At 37.5% G+C, this 22,604-nt stretch overlaps 1 protein-coding gene across 10 annotated transcripts in view; it reads right to left on the minus strand.

Annotated features, from left to right (window-relative positions):
* The window catches only part of tnrc6c1 (trinucleotide repeat containing adaptor 6C1), a 253,511-nt gene that overhangs the window by 108,127 nt on the left and 122,780 nt on the right, over nucleotides 1-22,604 (minus strand). For 8 of the 10 annotated variants that reach the window (XM_052033057.1, XM_052033051.1, XM_052033056.1 and 5 more), the window contains exons 1-2: nucleotides 9,436-9,660; nucleotides 9,032-9,079 (exon numbers count right to left, since the gene is read on the minus strand). The exons of 1 other annotated variant lie outside the window; for it this stretch is intronic. In XM_052033057.1, the coding sequence (XP_051889017.1) occupies nucleotides 9,032-9,079; nucleotides 9,436-9,440 (53 nt within the window). In that variant the 5' untranslated portion in view covers nucleotides 9,441-9,660. Of the gene's footprint in view, nucleotides 1-9,031; nucleotides 9,210-9,435; nucleotides 9,661-22,604 lie in introns of those variants that run through there. One more of the 10 variants, XM_052033055.1, reaches the window with a different exon arrangement.

The raw sequence follows: 22,604 nt of genomic DNA on the forward strand, positions 1-22,604 counted from the left end.
TCCTTGCACTGGAAGGTGAGCAGGTTTGGAGAAGATTACAGGACATTTTTCACTGAGTTACTGACCTTCAGTAGCAGTGAGCTTTTCCTCAGTATCTCCCTCTAGGAACAGATCATATTTCACAGAATCCTGAGTGACACTACTGTTCAAAATGAACCACAGCAAAAAGCATTGCCTGTCTTTCCAAGCTTTTTGACAAATCCACAATCTGAAGTAGGTGAACAATGGTCTCATACTCAACTCGCCACAGTAAGTGCAGTAATGTGGTGCCATTGAGACTATAGCTGAACAAGGAGGATCCAACAGGGAGGACCCTTCTCACCACCAGCCAAGATCCTGGAACTTGCCTGAAAGTTCTGGTGATTAGCCATCCTGCCAAATGATCTTCACCATCTGCTTGAGGAATCATCCTACAGGATCCTCTACCTACATTACAACAAAGGACCTAGGGAGGTCATTCCATGCAAACCACTGCCTCACTGATTTTATTCAGAAAATACAAAAAATATAATACAGGCATTCTTCCACACAATATTTTTATGAGGGGCAAATGATACTGCAGAGACCAGGTTGATGGAATATTCCACAGCAACATAGCCACACCCACAGCTTTTAGTACCAGGCAAAGCATCTCATTACTATTGCATTGGCAAGGACTCCAGGCAAAGACTAGGCATTCAAGATATTTTCAGGCACGAATTCTATTCCTTGATTTAGAATGCAGCGACATAAGTAGGGGTGGAGTGACTCAAGATTATGCTCCAGCATGATTTTATCCCAATTTATAAACCCCTGCCTCCCTATTACATACTCAGCATTTAAATTTGAACCCAAGCAGGAAAATTCCTGATTGAAAATTTGCAATATGTTAACCATTTTATACTGCAGCACAAAAACAAACAATTTACGGAGATTAAATAAGTGCAACTGATCATAAATGCTGCCCCATGCATTTGGTTTTTGTGGCTGCAAAATGAGACAACTTAATGTATTTGCCAAATTTTTACCAAGCTCATTTTCAAAAATATCTGATACACACTTGTTGGCACCTGTGAAAGCAATAATATTTCAGATCTATTGGTATATCCCATGATTATGTCAATGTAGTTAAGTATTGGGCACTCGATAGTAGATCCTTATGTAGCTTACAAAAGAGAGCGGTATAGCCATACCCAAAGAACAAAGCCACGACACATTGGGCATGGAGATAGTGTGGCAGTTAAATTATCAGACTAGTAATCCAGAAACATGAATTAACAATCCAAAGATCAGATCACACTGCACCATGGCAGCTGCGGAAATTAAATTTAGTAAAGAATCTAGACTTTAAAAACTAGATTAATAATGATGACTACAATACCTGAATGTCTTAAAAACACAACTAGTTCACCATTACTATTCAGCACAGAGAGTCTGTCTTTGCAACTTTAACTGGCTCATATGCAACTCAAAACCTCATAATATGGCTATATATTAAGTGCCATCTAAAATGGATTAGGAAAATAGTCAGCTCATGGGCAATTAATGCTGTTCTTGCCAGCAACACCCAGATCCTGAAAAATGAATAAATGATCAGATAACTCTGCCTAATTTAAGACTTTTGGATGACATGGATTAGTTAAGCCAAATTGCATGTTGTGTATATTTAATTTCATGCAAGAAAAATATTGCAATAGATCTCTATTCCATTATAGGCAAGGTATTAGAACTTTAGAGAAAAAATAAAGTGTACATTCTGTATGGGGGGGGGGGGTGGTGTGGAGGGGTTGGAGATGGGATTAAGTGCTAGAAAGTTTCCAGTACTGGGATGTAGATCAAAAGGCTTGCTAAATATGATTCTTCAAAATGGGTTTAAGGGGGTAAATAGTAAAGACTGACACCAACTCTTCAAGTGGATGCAAAGTCCAGAACTAGGATCAAAACAAAAATTGACAGATTAGACAGTATTTTTGAGAGCACAGAATGCTTTATCACAAAGAACCAACTACCATTTGAAGAGTTGGATGAATATTTGAGGGAAAAAAAATGAGATGAGATAAGAGCAAACAAATCCAGATGAAAATCCAGGTAAGAGTCGACAACAACGGCCACCTCTTGTGCTACCATTTTTATGATTTTGCAAGAATCATCATTTCCTCCTTCACCAAGCCTGTAAAGAAAGTCCACAGTGAAAGCAAAAAGTGGAAAAGAGAACTCCTTGCAAGAACAGAACTATGTATGTCTTTTTTGTTTGTCCAGTGAAGATATTTGCTTGCATAGAAATTAACCATGGGAAGTCCCACTTAAATATTCAGCCATTCTATGCTTGTGTCTGGGTTCCAGTAATAATTCAAGGATGACAGTTTATAGTACAACTTTGATGTAATCAAATATACTATATTTGCCATTCCACCTCGGCAAGAAATCAGTCTACTCTTGAAGGCTGCCATATCACAATTCTGTCACTGAACCAGACATACAGATTTAAGGAATGCAAACCCTAGACAAATCATTAATAACATTTCCTATAAAACACAGTTATGGGAACATCAAAAGGATAACTGCAGTTGAAGGCAGCAGTCCAGTGTTATTTTCTCAAGAGCAGTTAGAAATGGGCAATAATAGTGCCTCACTAACCCTACATCTGCTGAACAAACAAAAATAACTGCAAGCTGAAAACCAGGTTGACAGCTTCCATTTTTGTTCATACATGATTAAAACTAACTTAATACTTAACCCAAGTTTTCCTTCTCAAAAAGAAGTCAACTTGCCCCAATACACCCAACCCTAGAGTAATCAGAATTCTCTGAATCCTAATATTTGGGTTATGCTCCTCTCCAAACATCCTCCTTGTAACCTGCCTTTTGAACTGTACTTTGGTTTTCTCTCTCTCTGACTAGAGCAAGTCTAATGCCCAACCATGAATTCCTTTGCAATATTTTGCCAAAGCTAGTAGGCCATAAATATGTCAAACGACTCAAAGGCAAGATGGAGAAAGCAAAAAGAATAAACACGCCCTACATGAATATTAAAAATTCCTGTGTAGTTTGCACAACCAATAAATCTCATTATCTTTGATATACCTGATGGTGATTATTTCATGTGGCTGGTCAGACAGTAGTATAAAGACTGACACATAATTTTCAACACACTTTTACCCATTTGTTTACTCAACTAACAGGCAGAAGTTTGTTGGCTCCAGTCAAACTCCCAAAACTTCAACACAATCCAGTTCTGAGTGAAAGCAGAATCCTCAGGGATGTTACTAAGATTTGATCTATTAATTGTTTTTTTCCCCCCCCAATCACACCCAATATTTATCCAAGCATCAGAATTCACATCATTAGAATGGGAAATTAGAGATGCCAAAGCAATTATTGTATATTTTATGCAGAGATTGAATCCAAAAACAGCAGCAAAATAAGCTGTGCAGGGGTACATCTTATGCAGTACACAAGTGAGGAACTTCATTCAATTCTGAATTAAAAACAAAAATAAAAATCCTTGCTTTAGAATTAAATGTGGACATGAAACATAACCTAACCATGTGTTTATATTTTGAAAATATCAAAATAGAAGTTTTTCTCAAAACTATAAATATTTCTGAAGGTACTGCATTTTCAATCTGCAACCATTTAAGGGGATAGCCATCAACAGGAGACCAAATATATCAAGCCAATTAAAAATAAAAGAAAAATACAATGCTCTAAAAAGTGAAGTAATGGATCCTGAAACTGCAATGTAATTCTGTATCCCTATAGCAAAACTTTCCTGCAACCCAATAGAGAACTCTGGAAAATTAACAAAAAATAATGGTAATGTAGAGATCCCTCATTTTTAACCACAATCTGGACTTTGGAATTCTGTTAAATGTCAGAATTTAAGTGCCTTTCCTCATCCTCTCATTGTCACAAGATGTACCAAAGTCACCATAAACCTCGGGTTAGACCACACTGTGTTCAGTTCTGGTTGCCTCATCATAGGAAGGATGTGGAAGCTTTAGAGAGGATGCAGAGCAGCTTCACCAGCATGCTGCCTGGATTGGAGAGCATGTCTTATGAAGATAAGTTGAGTGAACTAGGGCTTTTCTCTTTGGAGAGGAGGAGGAGAGGTGACTTGATCGAGGTGTCTGAGATAAGAGGCATAGACCACAGTCAGAGACTTTCTAACCAGGCGAAAATGGCTAATACAAGGGGACATAATTTTAAGGTGATTGGAGGAAGGTATGGTGGGGGGGGGGAGAGAAAGAGGGAAAAAGGATGTCAGAGGCAAGTTGTTATTCCCACCCCCCCCCCCCCCCCCACAGAGTGGTGGGTGCATGGAATACACTGCCAGCAGAGGTAGTGGAGGCTGATACATTAGGGACATTGATATAAAAATGGGGGGGCTATGTGGGAGGGAAGGGTTAGGTAGATCTTAGAGCAGGATAAAATGCCAGCACAACATCATGGGCCAAAGGGCCTATACTGTGCTGTAATGTTCTATGTTCTATTGAGTCTTTGAACTGCAGACAAACTTTTACAAATAAAGATGCAACATTCAAAAATGGCCCATTTATCCTTTGTTTTTCAGTGCTGTTGATTGAGGACTGAATATTGGCTACATCATCTGGAGAACTTTTTGATCACCATCTTCAAAAAAAAAAGTAGCCATAAGACCTTTTACATCCGCTTAAATCAGATTTACAAATTGAGACTTGGTGCTAATAATAAGGCAGTATACTAGTACTATAAATGAAGAGTTAGTTTTTCCACATTAATCATTTTTCATTTGGATCACTTCAGTTTGTTACTTAGTGTGGATGTGCCCATCTGCTGGTAAACAGCGGAGGTAAGATTAATATTCAAAGTAGCAAATTTGTAACTTAAGCATGTATGGTTAAAAAAATTTAAGTAACAAAAGAAAACTCTAAAGAACCCAATTTTGATTTGGGCCAAATTGAACTTTGCTATTTCAATACTCCAAAATTAGTGCAACCATCTAAAGTGAAAATTAATTACATCTGCAAGCCCTTTTCTGTGTGGATTTCATTTGGCACCATTAATGGTTAAATACTGAGAAAATGGAAAAGTAAAACATCAAGTTAATTACATGCGTGACAAACCTGTTAACCTACAGGTTACTGCACATAGGGCTTCCTGAGAGTAATAAAGTTGGCATCCCACTGTGTATTCTGTATATAAAAAGATATTAAAAAAGACCTAAAGGGTAAATACACAATCTTGCAATGACGCTATGCCATGCCTGTAATAAAAGATTTTCAGAATAGAATTGTCCAGTACATTTTTAAAAACAAAAAAAACATTTTGAATACAATGGATCAGCTTTAAGCAAAACAAGATAAAGAATTCAAGTTCTCTAATTCGAAATATTTACATTGTTCTACTTCAAGAAACATTGTTGAATAACAACTCTCATACTTAAAGTGCTTTTTTAAAAAAAAATGTTTAATTGGCAATAACCTTGGTCTGTGCTACAACAACAGTTTGGTTCTAGCTGAAGTTGAATCAGGTCTATTTCAAAATAAAAGTAATGGCCTTAAACTACTGTCCAAGTGTGGGAATACAAAAGTAATAACAGGCACATTTACAGCAGCTATGGCATCTAAAAACAAAAAGATTTACAATTATAGAATTGTCTCTCAACCTCCGAGCATCTCAAAGCCTTTTACAATCAAATAAGTACTTTCGAAGTGCAGTAACTGTGGTAGTGTGGGAAGCACAATGGCTAATTTACACACAGCAAGTTCCTTTAAACAGTTACAATGATTATCTAGTCACTAACAATCCCATAGATGTTAGTTGAGAAAAAAACATTGCTGTTCTTCAAAATGCTACAATAGAATCTCTTGGATCTGTATCTCAAGTCTTCTGTTTAATGCATCACCAGTTAATGACAGTACAGCATACCTTCAGTATGGCACCCGAGATGGGGTGCTCCAAACTCTACAGCAGTTCTTAAACCCTTTTTGCAAATTGCAAAAGTGGATTCCAAAGTGGAAGACTGAACCATGGCTGATAAAAATTGTTCTTTAATTTCCATCTAGTTTTCATACTTCATCCATTGCAAGCATTTTCAAATGTAATGGAGCAAGTGATACAGTTTACTGCCAGCACTATTTGTAAAGAATCCTGTATCATACACTTTTGGGTTATTGTACATGGCAAAATACAAAGGGATAATAAAATTTTCCTTAAAGAAACAACAGATCATTTTCAGGGTGCTCTGGCTCAAAAGTCTGAAAGTCATTGATATCAAATTGATAATTTCATTCTAAAGTACCACCACAAAACTCCTCCCATTAGAAACCACCCCCACCACATGCTTTCCAACTTATCTCCCTGCCATGCACCAACAATGGCAATACTTTAACAGCGAAATACCCTTAAAACCAAAAGATCATACTCTCAATATGTCAATACCAAACTCACCCACACCCCACTCCCTTCCACTAGTTTCTCCCCCCGCCCAGTACCCACCCAATTCATTTACCATTCAGGTTTCAGACCAATGAAATTTCCAGCTCATGGCTAGAGGCCAGATACTTTTATTAAACGATGTGTTTTATTAAATTACTTTATGTTGTTTCTTCCCACCCCCTCACAGGTACAATGACATTTTACAAATTCAGTTTGATTCAGTTAGCACATCTGATCAGCCAACATTAGATAGCAAACGAGTATTAGAATATTAATTTGAAAACGTTGATACTCTTCAATTATCTTCATTGAGCCCTGATGATTCATTAAACCCAGTATGACAAAATTTTGATAAAATCTCCAAAGTCTCAGTTATTTAATCTTCCAACAGTTTCTCTAAAGCAAATGTTATTGCACTGTTATCAACAGTAACTTGATTCAAGTTAATACAAGAAATTCTGCCCGTGACTGACATCTGTAAATACGCTTCAAATATTATCAGCAGTTGTAGAGTTAAAATCCTCATCTGGTTCAAATAGTATTATGTTAGGTCAGGCATCAGCAGACATTTAAGATGGTCATTAGCATACCAAGTTCCAAACAATAAATATTTCTTCACAATGCACGTTATATAAATGCCAAAAGCACAATATCGATAATTTAAATCCAACTAATAGCACCAATAAAATTCAACAAACTGAGTTTCATTAGGATCCTACTTTGCAAAATGTATCTGTCCAAAGACAGGGTTTCAGCAAGGACCTCTGAAAAAATATTAACAGCTGATGATTTACATTTAAAGATAAACTCGATATGTTAATAAAAACAGAAGGGCATCATAATTTTTTTGGAATATTTTCCAGTACAAAGGTTGGTTTTTAATGTGATGCTAGCAAGTATGGCCCAAGTCAGACTAATTTTATTTTCTTCCTTTTCATCTTCCCTCAATGCTGACTCCTTATTGGATTGCTGTTACATGGCCACCAGGCACTCTTGCCTCGCACCCAATTATGTGGTCATTATTTCTATGCTAGCCCTGATCGTGAGTGACTCAAATCACGCAACCAAGCCCTCTACCTGAATCTGCACTAACAGATGGTGATCAGAATTGGGAACTTTCACCAAATTTCCTTTCTATAATCCGAGGGTTCAATGAGGCATACTGAAGCAAATCAACCCAAGAAAAAAAATCAGTTAACTGAAAGCAGTGTAGATACCAAGCTTCGAGCATTCCTAAGCTCTATAATTCAACTGCATACTGAACCACTAGGGAAACAGTTTTTGTATAAATGGGAGGTATTTTACACAGCTTCCAGCCTGCAATTACAAATTCTGGGAACAACTTTAGGTTTCAAAAGTGGCATGACTGTTTTTTTGGTTTCTGATTGCTATACCTATATTCTTTTGCACCAAAAACTAATTAAATATCCCACAGGAAATAGCCAACAACTTTCTTTAATCTCTTATTTAACAATTCTGCAGGAAACAGTAATTGTTCCATGAAAAAAATTAGCTAATTTGGATGTTTTGGCAGTTTTCACAACACACATATTACACTTCCCACAATGCTTGAGACTAAATTTAAAGTATTAGAAATTGAAATCTGCTAAAGGTTTACTTCAGCTACACAAAAACCCTAAAATTAGTCAATGCAAAATTTTGGGTCTCAAATGCATTTATTTTCTTAACACTTCCTATATGTTAGAGAAATATCTAATGACATTTGTAAAAATGGTTGACGCCAAATGCATTTTAACAAATAAATTGCTGCAGAGAACCACAAAAAATTTACAAAAATTGCAAGATACAAAGCATTCTGATACAGAACGTATACCCACACATATTGATCTTACTGTGTTTTGCATGATTGTTTTAAATATTACATATTAAATCGTATAATTATAATCGGACAAAGATTCAAAACTAAAACAAGCACGATACTGCAGTTAATCTCAAAAGGCACATTCCAGCTCAGAAGCCATCAAAAATGATAAAGTACAGTATGGAGAGAGAACGAGACAACGTGGGCAACGATCCAAAAATGCCAGCGCTTTGGCTCTAGAACAGAATCTCGTCAACACTCGAGCTCAGCACCAGGCAAAAGAACAGAAATGTAGTTACTCCTGAATCACCGCAAATCCAGAGAAACTTAAGGAAATGTCATTTTTCCCAGAAAACACACAAAAAACGTATTTTTTCCTGATCTGAAAGCACTGCAGAAATACCCTGCGGTTTAATTTCACATTGTTGCGGCTCCTAAATCTGCAAATAAGCTGCGGTATCTCATCAAGGTGTTCCTGTCATTTTATGGTTTGACACTGGATCGAAAACGGATTTTTAAATCATTCGATTTTAAGCCCTGACGCCACGGAATGAACGTACCCCAAAATTAACCGGTGCTGAGGGAGAAGGTGCCCCCCGGTATTAGCTGCTCCACAATCCACTAACCGGCTGAAACTCAGCCGTCAGCCTCTGGTAACGTCAAAACGATTTACTTACGACCGCACAGACAATTCTTAAAACCCTTCAAGTCAACCCGTCTCTAACATTTAAATCCGCTCTGCGAGAAACAACCTGCGCCACTCTCAGCGTTGAAAAAAAATAAAGACAAGCCCCCGGGTCACCCTGCTTACCTTTGAATTTCTTCCTGAGGCTCTTTGGCAGCTTTAAACTCGGGTTCTCTAGGAGGATCGGGGAAGGTGAAGAGAAGAGACGCGGGATAAGAGGGTGGCAGAAAAAAATATTCTTTTCACAGAGCCATAAATCTGACAAACCGTTAAATGGCAAAGCTGTGAGAATGCGGCCACCGGCTGACAGCCGGGATCGCTCAGCGAGAGGGGAGGGGAGGGGGGGGGGGGGGAGAGAAGAGCGGGAGCCGCCGCGAGTTGGACACAAACACACGGGGCGGGGAGGGGGGGGTTGGCGGCAGCGCCACCCGCCTACTCCAGAGCCACCAGCACCCCCCGGCTCGGCAGCAACAACACCGCGCAACCAGCCCTAGCAACGGCGCAGCCAGCGCACCGCCACAACTACAAACCTCATCAATTTAAAGTGCAAATAGAAAGGGGGGAAAATATCCAACTGCGGAGACAAAACAACGCCGGAGGTGTGCGGAGAGGAGGAGGAGGAGGAGGGAGGGGGTGGGAAAAGTTGAGCCACTTTCTCTCTCTCCCCCGCCCCCGGTCAGTAAATTGTTGATAACGGTGCTCCAGCAGCCATTTTGTTGTAACTGACAAGAACAGGCTAATCTGGCTGAGGAAACGACCCCTGACCTTGTCTGGCTGACATGTGATCACAACCGAACAACACCCCTCCTCCTCGCGCCCAACCGTCCCGCCTCTCGCTGTTGCCACAGCGACCGTTCTGACCTATCGCTTCGCTGCCGTCGCATCACGTGACGACAACACCAGCCAAACTTTTTTTACTCGGTTGTGCTTCAATGTCTTCGGGCGGGTTGGCTCCTCGGACTGGCCCACCGCCTTAAACCGCGTAAATAGAGGAGGGGAGGGGGAAAGGCTCCATAAGGTCACAGGTAAACCGCTGAGGAAGGGGTATGGGGGAGGGGAACATAACATCAAAATAACGCAATGAAACTTTGAGAAACAAATCTCTCTTCAGAGACCCGCCTCAAATGTCATTCTGGTGCCACATCCAACCAATCACGGGACGGGCTGAGGGTCACATGGCCACTCTGCTGCCATGGCTTGTTGCTGCGGCAACCGGTCTGCCCAATCATCTATAAAAGCCAACCACAAACAAGCCTGTCCTTAACATATACAAATGACCTAGTAATTGTCAATTGTACATGATCTGATACAGCTCGACTTCATCTGCTTAATAGATACAAAGCTTATCTAATTTGACCTAGTGAAATAACCCAATCAAAATCAAATATATTATAGCTGAATAGGTACTCCACTGTGCTGCAGAGAGACAAATATCATTGGGAAATCCGGTTTCCATTTTATTCTCTGATCAGATCTCTGATAAACCGCACCTGGATCTGAAATATATATTATATTATTTTTCTTTATTTTCAAAGGATTAAATAACTGCATTTCACTAAGTATTCGAAACCCCTACTGTAACATTCACAGCAAAACATCTGTAACTAATTGTCAGTAATGAGATAATCCAGGAGTTTAAGTAGTAATAATAGTTTCTTGAATTTTAAAATAATTAAGATGATTTCATTGATTTTTTTAAAATAGAACTTTTTTGGTGATCTTCTGCTCTTGCTTCATCTCTTCCTTGGAAGGTAGTGAATGATTTTCATAGTCCTTATTCTTCACATTCTTCATGTGAACCTTGGCAGTCACCTTAACAATCTATTTAATTGTAAAAGCACTGTGGTGAAACCAAACAGTCTGAATGCTTGTGGAATCTTCAAAAGAGATTGCAGGTGAAGATTGGGACCCAAACCCTAAACCTTCTCTAATCCATGCGAGCAAGTTGTTAAACTCTGATTGCTCTACATGAGCTGAGATCAAGTAACTAACCATAGGTAAGGGATTTAGGATCTTCCAACTTTGTATTTCTTAATAATAAATTAGTATATAACACCTTAATTTTTAAAAAATAATTATTTTAGCTCTGTCCATATTATGACTAGTTCCCAAGAGTGATCACATGATCTTGTAAAAGGCTTGAGTTGCAAAAACAGCCCAGGATTACTTTCTTTACATTTTCTTTCCTTGCCCCCACACCGCCCTCCACCAATCCAGACTTGTGAGCATTAGGTATATGCGTCAAAATGGTAATAGGCTTCCAGGCTAGCAATCTTTTCGTTGACTTGGAATAAAGTTATCTATTCCACCTATACTATGTAGGGTACTCTCACAGAATATACCTGGTAGCCGCCATTGATTTTCACAAGAGTTTAGTTGTAAAGTGCTTGAGAGATTTTATTTCCAAAAAAAATCCCTGCTGAGAATTATTGTATTCATTGTAAAATCTCAGTGGGGATCTTTTTCTTTAAGTCTTTCAAGCAGTCTGTAAGTGGTGAAGGTACAGTAAAATCAATGCCAGATAGTGGACACTCTCCCAGAAATTCTTCTGGGCTAACGTAACAAGCACATTCTGCTTCATTTTTTGATTGGAATATAGTTGTAGGCTATACAGTGGAGACAATCTACCAAGGATTTATTTTAAAATGAAGTAAATTTAAAAATAAATATTTTGTTTAATTATAGATGTAAGTGTTTTATATTATTTTTACACCTAAAATACTTTCTCAAGTAATTGTATAGGTGTATATTTTATGAGTTAAAAGCATTTTATTTGCTTTATTTAAGTTATTGTGAAATAGAATTTACTAACTTCATTTTTCCAGCTCTGAAAAGAAACAAATTGCTGTTTAATAATAAATTCCCTCTATTTTTAACGCTAGCAACAGTATTAAGATTAAAGTACATGCATTCAGAAGTATCTAGCAGCAGTAATTGTTTTATGAACAGAAGGCATTTCATTTGCATTGAAAATCACTTAAGATATTAGTATGAAAGAGAAGACATTTAATTACAAAAACAATTAGATGCCCATTGAACCACTGTGGATGGCTATCATAACATGCTGCAACTCATACAGATTCTGAGAATGTGAATTTTAGCATCAGGATAATATTCTCTATGAACTTGTGTGTAGATTCCACCTACTCACTTAACTATTTCTTGAACTAACAGTTCAAGTTACTAATGCATATTAAGCAGAATTTTGGATGCACGATCAGTGGGGAAAAGTATGGCAACCTAACAACTTCACATTGATAAAAGTAAAATTGGAATATGACTGCTTGCCAGAGAGAGTGGCACTGAGAGACAGTTAGTGACATGCTGTCTCTTCATCAGAATATTGGGAAACATACTAAGACCTAAAAGGTAGCATGAACAAATTAATAATGGCCAAATTAATAAATAAAAGTTTACATTAGTTAACTATTTAGTCTAGTTTCTATTTTGGATTATGGGCAGGAACATCAGCAACATTTAAAAGCCATCTAGGTAAGTACATGGATGGGAGAGGTTTAGACGGCAATGGTACCAAACACGGTACATGGGACTAGCTCGCTGGGCAACACAGTTGGCATGGACAAGTTGGGCCGAAGGGGCTGTTTCCATGTTGTAAGACTCTATGACTCTATTAAACTCACTCTATGAGTGGAAGAACCAAACTCAATTTATAAGGTGCGGCAAATTTCAGAATGTATAATTTCTTGAAAGATGCATTTGAAAGATACAAACTCACAATGAAAGCTCTGGACATTTAATATAAATGATGTAACTTAATAGCAGATTTTTATTGATTTATAAGGAGCTAAGTCTCATATCAAGAATCTACTTAACACTTCCTGTTAGCTGAATAGATAAAGCTGGAGAAAATATTTTGATTTATAATTAATTTATTATTTTTACTCTGACATTTTGGCAATTGATACAAATAAGTGTACTGTTACCATTCAATTTCAACAAAGTAAAGCAGAGGAACCTTGAGGAGTTCTCCATTAAATAAGCTAGCAGGTATCTGGATCCAGAGAATATTTTTAAATTAGACAAACATGTATCTTGCAGGAGCTAGGTATTTGTTGTGTTCAATTGTGCTGGCTGGATGCATTAACTGAACTGATTTCTAAATTCTTCTAAGGGCACTGCAAGGATTCCACAGAGACCGTCAGAGTCATAAATAGAAAACAACTGTCGAGCAGAAATAAGAGATGGCACACAGCAATGCCAATGCAATGTAGACAAGCCTATTTACTGCCTATTTGATAAGATAAAGCCCTCTAATGTTCGAATGATAGCCAGAACCTCTCACATGGCTATCCCTATCTATTATAGATTACCAATGTAGCTTCTGTTCTCCCTGCAACTAATGAACAAGCACTAAAATCAATAACTGCAAAATGTGGATTTGTGTGCTTGCTTTGCAACAAACAGTAAATGGTATGCAGGCAGCAGAATGCTCAGATGGGGGTGGGCTACATGAACCCCCAGAGGCCACTGTATTTGTCATTTGGCAAACCAAGATAGATGTAGAGCACAAATCCATCAAAGCTTTCTCAAAAAGGAACACAATTCTTGTTCCAGTGTTACACTCCATCTATTTAGAGTCCGAGAAATGAATAAATAATGAACTGTATGTGTCAGACTCAGAACAAGCTGCATGCAATAATACAAAATAGAAGCTAGACTAAAGAACTTACCAATAAAAAAAATCATAATGAAAGTAGTTCTTTAGTTCAACATTTTAGTGAGTTTTGGAGCTGTTTTAATTTAATATATTGTCAATACCCCAGTTTTAAGTGTGTTCAAATTCAATAACATTTTTCAGTTTATGTTTTCACTACTGCCTTAAGCATGTTCCAAACAATAGCATTTCAGTGTTCCATGTTAACACAAATTGTATTTGACATTGAAGATGAAATAATCTTCAGTGCGTTAAAAGTGTGAGGGAAGGGAGCATAAACAAGGCATTTCATTTAAATCAGAAGTACCATATAATTAACCAGTTTCAGCTTTAGAGTTCATTATTAAGCTCTAATCATGATTTTTATATCAGATCTCAACATTTTATAGTGAATGGCTTTGTCTACAAACAGCACAGCAGCTCTACTTATCATGGCAACGTCAACACTGCAGTGCTGGTTCCTTTGTTTCACCACTAGTGATAGAGTAAGAACTTAACATCTCACAAATTATATTGGTGTGATTGACAATGATAGCACTATTTGTAAACACGGGCAGACATGCCAAAAATTATATCATATTAAGTATGAAATACCTCTACTATAAAATGATCTAGAAGATCATCATTTTGGAACACAGCCATTTTAATGTTTCAACTTTAAATAGACAATTAGTTCATAGGTATCAGCTGCTACAGGTCTGGGTGGATATAAACCATTGTTCCAAGACAACATTAGCCTGCATATAGTTCACTATAACTGCAGCCCTCGTTCTTCTTGTCTAACCATATCAAGCGATCAAAGTGATCATCATCATTTGTGATTCAAATTATGAGTTAGCCAGATAAATAAAGAGCCTATATTGCACTAAAGCTTTTTTGTAGTAAATGTAGCATGTGCATTTCTGTTATAAAGCAGAAACATGCAGAAAATGTACAAGTTACTAAGCTTTTCTTTTAAATATCATTAATTTCAATTGAAATAAATTATATTATGTGCTTCTGGTTAAACATTCCGAGCCATGATATTTTAACAAGTAATACCTCAGCTTTAACTCAAATAAAAAATGCAATCATTTCTCTGCTGTCATCCTTAACCCACTTGGAGACAATGTTTCTACAATATGAATAGTCATTGTACAACCTCTGATTTCCTTTGTGGAAAAATTGACCAGTAGGATGCATGAAATGCTTTTTTTGAATATCATAAGTGCATACGTCAATGAAGAACTCCCTCATTTGACTTTGCAGAATAGATTTTTTTGGTGGAAACAATTCTGCTTTTCCAAAAGCTGCAAATTTGAGTATTAATTGCATTTACCTGCATTGCATTATTTATCTACTTACATTACCTCAGTGGATTACCTGCACTGCTGTCATATGAAAGGATTTCCATATTAGATACCACTTCATGTACATAATCGGAAATTAATTTCTTAAAGAGAAAGCCGCTGTTCTATAATTCTTACAGGAATAAATTTAAGACCACACATTTGATTTCTTCAAAACAAGTAAACTGCAATGAAAACCAATTGCAAGACAGATGCTATGCATACATATCTGCTATTGTTTCAAAGAGACCTTGTTGAAAAATGGTCTGGTATTACAATAATTTGTCTGTTAATGAGATGTTTACCTGTGAAGAAAGTGATAGTAAAATGCTGTGCCATTTTAGCCATTTTAGCCATTTCATGGCTGAGTTTGTGTAGCAGTTTTAAGAATTATATTTTGTTTTTCTATGTTCTTTCCTTTAGCACATCACAGCTGATTCACTGATCAAAGTGCGAAACAATTTACTCCCAGACTCTTACTAACTTTGTTCTATAATAAGCTGCAAAGACATGCACAAGAATGGCCAAGGGTGTTTAAACTCTGATTTTGGTGCCCCATTATTTTCTGGGAATACTTTTGCATCTCAAAAGTAAATTTCCTTAAGGACTGAACTAAAGTTAAAAATTGAATTTCACCTATATGGCTTGGAAGGATTAGCTTTGAAATTGATGCCTCATTGTTTCTCAGGCCTAAGTCTCTACTATAACAAACACAATTTGCACATTTATTTTGAGTCAGAAGTGCAATGACTCCTAAATTGATTGTCTGCAATATTTGGTTGCCCTGAACATGGCCATTGCTAGGCTGTATGCATTTATAAATAGTTGGTTTTTGAAGGAAATGCTGCAGGCTGCAACTAACGAGCTTAGAGTTTAAAATAGACTGAACACTCCTCTTTTCACTCTATCATGCTCAATATTTTCTTGTGTAGTATCCTGCTTTAAAGGCATTCTGGAAATCCATGGATATCCCATCCACTGGCTGTCCACATTCCACTACATCCATTATCACCTCAAGAAATGTATCAGTTTTGTCCAACCCAGTTTTCCCTTCTGAAATCTCTGCTGTCTTCTCTAAGTATTTTCACTTCCTCTTGATATTTAACAATTTTACCTTTATCATCAATTACTAAATTACCTCTATACTTTCCATTACATTTCTTCCTCCAATTCCCCTCAGATCCTTGGGTGTAACATGTCAAGTCTCTGTAATTTGACCTGCTAATACTTTAACTAACTTCTTTAACACTTCCCTTATCGTTAAGATATCTCTTATCTCACTTTCAGCCAATTGAGAATTCATCATCCTCAGTATCTTTCTCTTCAATAAACACTTGATGCAAGGCACATTCTCAGAATCCCTGCAGCATTTTCAGTGCAGATATGTACATGTGCATTTTCTGTGCAGTTATATATTCCATGTAATTTTTGATATAAAACCAAGACCATACCAGTTTTCTTGATGTAAAAAATACATCCTTGGAATGAAACATGGCTAAAATAATAAGCTGAATATCTGAATCAGTAATGTATTTTTGAGACTAACATCTTACAATAAACATGTTTTTTTTCCTATGCAAGCATTCTTTGAAATATGTAGGACTTTATCATCTGCATTGGATATAAATATCATTGCAATGATGTATAGCATGATTTATAATACATTATCCATCTTAGCTATAAATTTGGAAATGGTATTTATAACCACAGGCAATAAAGAAAACTTATAAATACAAGCCAAAAGAATAGTATAGAGTAGAAGAATTAATACAAAGATATTTTAATAAATCAATAACAGTTTATTTAAAATTTAAAATTGGAACTAACAGGTACAAAGTGAGGTAGACAAAACACTATTTGGCTTAATATTGGGTCTCTACTTAGTTCTGAAACTTCCTCCACATAATAAATACTTAGAAGCTTATGCTTTGTGACATGCTAACTTATTATGCATAATAATTACTGAGTTCCCCTACTGATAAATTCTTGGACTATATATTCACTGTCCTGAAGGATTTCCGTCTTCAGCTGCACTAACTAAAGTAAGATTTCAACTGCCTGCTGCTCAGGGCTCTGTGGTACTGTGACTATTACCCAAACCTTGCCTTCAGCTACTACCACAATGCCTGTTGCCACCACTCCAAAATTTCCTACAATTATTGAGAAAATCCTGAATAGGATGGTGGTTCTACTGAGCTTACATGGTATTATAAAGTATTTACAGCACAGCGAGAGGCCACTTGGCCCAGAAAGTGCATGTTTGTTTTTATGCTCCACAAGAGCCTGCTCCGCACTTCTTTGTCAGTTCCCAGCCATTTGTCCTTCTATTCCTTTCTCTTTCCTGTTTATCTAATTGTTTCTTAAATGCACCCATACTATTCGGCTGAATTGCTCCAGGTGGTAGCAAGCTCCATATTCTAACAACTTTCTCGGTGAATTAGTTTTCCTCGAAGCTATTAGTGGCAACGTTATATTGTTGGCCTTTAATACTGCCTCATCCATAAGTGGAAACAGTGTTTACCCTATCTAGCCATTTCATAATCACATCCCCTGTTCAATCTTCCCTTATAAGTGTAACTTCTTGGTTCCAGTGTCATTATGGTAGATACTTTTGGCAATTTTCCTTTCCGATATCCTTTCTGTAGTTGAAGGAAGAACTGTATCTTGCTCCAAGTCTGATGTAACCAGGCTTCTATTACAAATTCAACATGTATTTTAATTTTGTCCCACTAGAAAAGGAACCCCATTTGGCTACCTGGGGCGGGGGGAGGGGGGGTTAACTTAAAAAAAAGGTTTAATGAATGCTAAGGCTTTAAAAAAAATCTCATCCCTGATTCCAATCAATGCATTTCCAATTTTAATTTAAGCACGAAAGAGGATGGGTAACCAAATATTCCCAAGAGATGCTTCAGTCATTTAAATATTTTAATGGGATTGCATGTCTAGGATTTTGCATCTAATCCAACATTAAATGCAGGCTGGCCAGATTTTCCAGCCAAAAATGCTACTGGGAAGAGTTAAATAGCCAGTTTACTGTTTGTGAGGCTAGGAGGAGGATAAGGGTGATCAGCAACTCCCATTTATCTCTGCTCCTGATCTGTCTGGGGCTCCCAAAGTTTGCCCTCCAAATCCACCATGTATCAATCCCACTCTTGATTCTGACCCTGAGCAGCAGGAACTCCACCAGCTCCCAGGATGTGACCAATTCTGTAATGTTTCCTACCCATCAGGAACCAATACTGGGAAACAGGCTGTCTTCTTCTAAAACTGCCTGTTGTGGAGTTAGGACTGTTGATTCAACAAGAATGCATGCTCATTCTGCAAATTATTGTTCTATGTTACTTTCTTACTGTCTTCCTCTGTATTTTGGAATAATATTTCAGTTTCAAAGATAAACTCCAATAGTTTATAAGGTAGAAGTTTATAAGATTATAAGAGGCATAGATAGGCAGCTGATATCTTTTTCCCAGAGTCCAAAGATCTGATACTAGAAGGCATGTATTTAAGTTGAAAGGGGGTAAATTCAAAGGAGATATGCGGAGCAAGTTTTTTACGCAGAGAGTGGTGACGGGTGGTAGTGGAGGCAAATATGACAGAGGTATTTAAGAGGCTTTTAGATAGGCACATGAATGTGCAGAGAATGGAGGGATATGGACATTGTGTAGTCAGAAGGGATTAATTTAGTTCAGCATTTAATTACTAGTTTAATTAGTTTGGCACAACATTGTGGGCCGAAGGGCTTGTTCCTGCGCTATACTGTTCTATATTCTAATAGTTGCAGCACTGACCCTTATGGAATACTATTACATGCAATTTGACATTCTGAGTCATGACTTTTAATCCCATGTCTCTGCTTTTCTGTTTTGCAACCAATTTGCTACTTAATATTTTTGTCATTTATCTGTGAGTTTGCCTTGTGCATCTTCATGTGGCCCTATCTCTAACATGACATTACTTTTATTAATTATTTTCTGTGAAATACTACCCTATTTCTATTCATATTTCTAACAATTTGGTTTTATACTCTTTCTTTAACTTTCTAGTGTTTTTTAACCTCTTTTCTAGCATTTATTCACTTAGTAAATGTTTTTTTCTTTAATTTCAGTTTGTCCTCAATTTCTTTAATCCTTTAACCTTTTTTATACATAATATCTTTTTAATGGTATACAAGAGCATAACATCAGGAATAGGGCCTCTCAGGTCTTCTCCACAGTTCAATGTTGAAAGCTGATCTTGTTCGTTAACTCTTACTTTCATGCGCATTCCCCATAACGCTTGAATCCCTTGGATTCTCAAAATCTATCAATCTCAGTATTGAATATACTCAATGGCTGAACATTTATTGCCCTTCAAGTTAAAAAGTTCCAAAGAGTTACAATTTATATCCACACATTTCTCCAGAACTCTACTACTCATCTTTCTAAATATCTCCCACTGTTAATCTATTCATTAGGTTGCCAATAAACAATTCTAGTTTTATGGTCACTGATTTATTCTCCCCAAAATTATCTTTTCTGCAACTTATGTTTTTTGTTCTTTAATTTGCTCATGCCCTTCACAAACTTTACCTCAAACCAAATAACGTTATGATCATTATTGCTTAGATGTCCTCTTTGTATACTTGATTGCAAAGGAGTCCTGCACACTATGTGAAATTTGTATGCCCTGTATTACTTTCACTACCTCTTCTTGAGAGTTGGAGAAATATGTACCACATTGGGGGATGATTAAAACCTTCGATGATATACTTCTATCCTCTACTTATTTCATATATTGTCTACGTATTTCTTTCTTGCCCCCTTCTACTTCATGTGCTCTGTAGTATACTATTACTGTGAGAAGTCCCTTTGATTTCAGTTCATATGAATCTGTTTCTTAGACTTTTTTCTACTGCCATGTAGTTATCACCAATCAAAAAAATGACCCTGCTCATTGTTCATGCCCTCCCTTCTTTCCCCATATTTTCTAGTTATGTTGCAACCTGTAATATTTAGTTCCTGATCCAGTTGTTTACGAAGTTGTGTTTCATTTATTCTGGGTACTTCTGAATACTTGCTATGAATTATTGCTTCAGTGTCCCTTTTTATTTTTGATGCTGCATACATTAAGGAACAAGCGTTTTAATGTCATTAGTTTTGTTTTTAGAGGGCTTTTCTGCTTGTTTTTATTGAATCTTTCTGTTTCTGACCATTTTTATCAAGCTTCTTCCTTACCTTATTTTAATCTTTGCACTATCTCCTTTTTACCAAAACCATTGCCCTGCCCTACTTGTTGAAATTAGTTGAATCAAGAACCAACTGCACTCAGATAATTTGCACATGCACAATACATGACTTACACCAGGGAAATTGTCCATTGCAATATATATGCATAATATTTAATAGGTAGTTTTGTACACTAAATCATTCCTACTCCCACAAAGCTACAAAATAGAAGAGAGAAATATCATTAGTCTGAGCTAAACTCATGAAAGTTCTGGTTTTCTGGATTAAATGCTGCTTCTTTTATTTATTCTTTTCACCTTTATTTATCTTTTTGTCACCAAACACTTTCGACTTCCCTCTATATTCTGCGCCTTTCCTGGGCTGAAATGTTGGGCAGGCACTCTGCTCTCATGCCTCAGTCAATTGAGTTTTCAGTGCTTTTGACACTGGGCCACTTGGAACCACTCAAGAGTGCTTCAGGACAATTTATTCTCCATTCCCATCCCAGAAGCAACCGTCTCCCACTTAACACCATTACTGAGATCAGAAATTTGTCATGTGGGACTTCTGGGATCATGTTAGAATCCCTCACCTTTGTAGTGATAGTTCAGTTAAATTATTCTCGTTTATTGCTCTCAGCCGTAAAATGTATTTTACAAGATGCATGCAGCACATTGCCCATTTACAGCATTAACCCATGTATTAAAATAACCATCAGAAGAATGCCACACAAGCACATCGAGTATTCACTGTTATCACCCCCAAAAGTAATTACTAGACTCTAATGAAAAGGGAGCATTGACCATTGGTCACAATTCATATATTTGTCTCTCATGTGAGCATGATGCTATTTCTGCTCTGCAATTAGTGTATTTTTCTCCAAAATAATGCACACCCAAACCAGCATACTGCATTATATTTTGTCTCAGAAATCAACACACTTTTGAGAGGTTCACTCTTCTACTGTCTAAAAATTCAGAATGAACATCATGCCTAAATTCCCAATGTTAAAATTGGAAAGTGCACATGAAACTAGTCAATTAGACAAGGAGGCTCAAACACCTGCAACAATGAGCTTTAGATTCAGTAAGGCTCAAAAGTATTGATTTTTTAAGGCACTGCAGTAACATACAAAGACCTCATTATATCCTGATGAAATGCATTAATCTTGGCACATGAGGAGCAGACACTCCAGCCAAAATTGTGTGGTGAAAACAAGACAACAATCTAGTAATCTGCAAGAGGGTAGAGAAGTATTGAGTTGTCATCTAGGCTGGGAAAGATCAAAGCTTTACTTGGAAGGTCAGGAACAACCATTCGTAATACTTTTGGCCTACATGCAATTCCAACAGGGCCTGATCTTCAGAATTTACCATGCCCAGTTTGCATCTCCCAGGTTGGCTGGTAGAATCCTATAGCACACAACCCCTCCTGCCACCCCCATTGATTTATCACATTTAGGTAACAATACCAAAGATGTAATTAATCCATGACCTTTGAATGCTGTTAAGGCAACCCTGAACCATCCCACTCAGCTCTCGGCTCCTGACTCAATTATAGCTGTAACTGGAGCCCGATCAATGAAATGAACTGATCTTTTTTTGTTAAACACATAGGAGTAATGCTGGGCTGGTTATTTCTAATGTTTTAAGATGACTCATACTCAATTTTTTGTTGAGAAGGTTGAAATTGAGGCAGAGAATGATTTTTTTTCATTTATTCATAAAATATGGTAATAAAAAGAAGTGCATGGTGACCCTCCTCAGTGACTACCATCCAGTAGTGCTTAATCAACCGTAATGAAGTGCTTCGAGAGGTTGGTTTTAGTGCAAATCAGCTCCTTCCTCAGAGTTGACCTGGCTCTGCTCCAATTTGCCTACCGCCACAACAGGTCACCACCAGATGTGATTTCTCTGGCTCCTCACTTTGCTCTGGACCATCTGGACAACAGGAACTCATACGTAAGGCTGCTGTTCATCGACTACAGCTCAGCGTTCAACACAATTATCCCATACAAACTCATCATCAAGTTTCAACACCTCTGTACCTCTCTCTGCAACTGGATACTTGACTTCCTCATCAGTAGACCTTAGTCAGTGAGGATTGGTAGCACCATCTCCTCCTTGCTGATCATCAACACAAGTGCACCTCAAGGCTGCATGCTTAGCCCACTGCTCTGCTCTCTATACACACATGATTGTGTGGCTCAACACAGCTCCAATGCCATCTTCAAATTTGCCGAAGACATGACTGTTGTTGGATGAATCACAGGTGGTGATGAGTTAGCTTGCCGGAACGCTAACACCTGGTTGAGTGGTGCCGCAACACTAAACCGATTGTTGACTTCAGAAAGGGGAAGGAGGGCAATCATGTGCCAATCTACATTGGGGGATCCATAGTGGAGAGAGTCAGCAGCTTTAAATTCCTGGGCGTTAGCATATGGGATGACCTGCCCTGGGCCCAGCACATAGATGCAATCATAAGGAAAGTGC

The sequence above is a fragment of the Pristis pectinata genome, chromosome 18 (assembly GCF_009764475.1).
Source record: "Pristis pectinata isolate sPriPec2 chromosome 18, sPriPec2.1.pri, whole genome shotgun sequence".
Taxonomy (NCBI): domain Eukaryota; kingdom Metazoa; phylum Chordata; class Chondrichthyes; order Rhinopristiformes; family Pristidae; genus Pristis; species Pristis pectinata.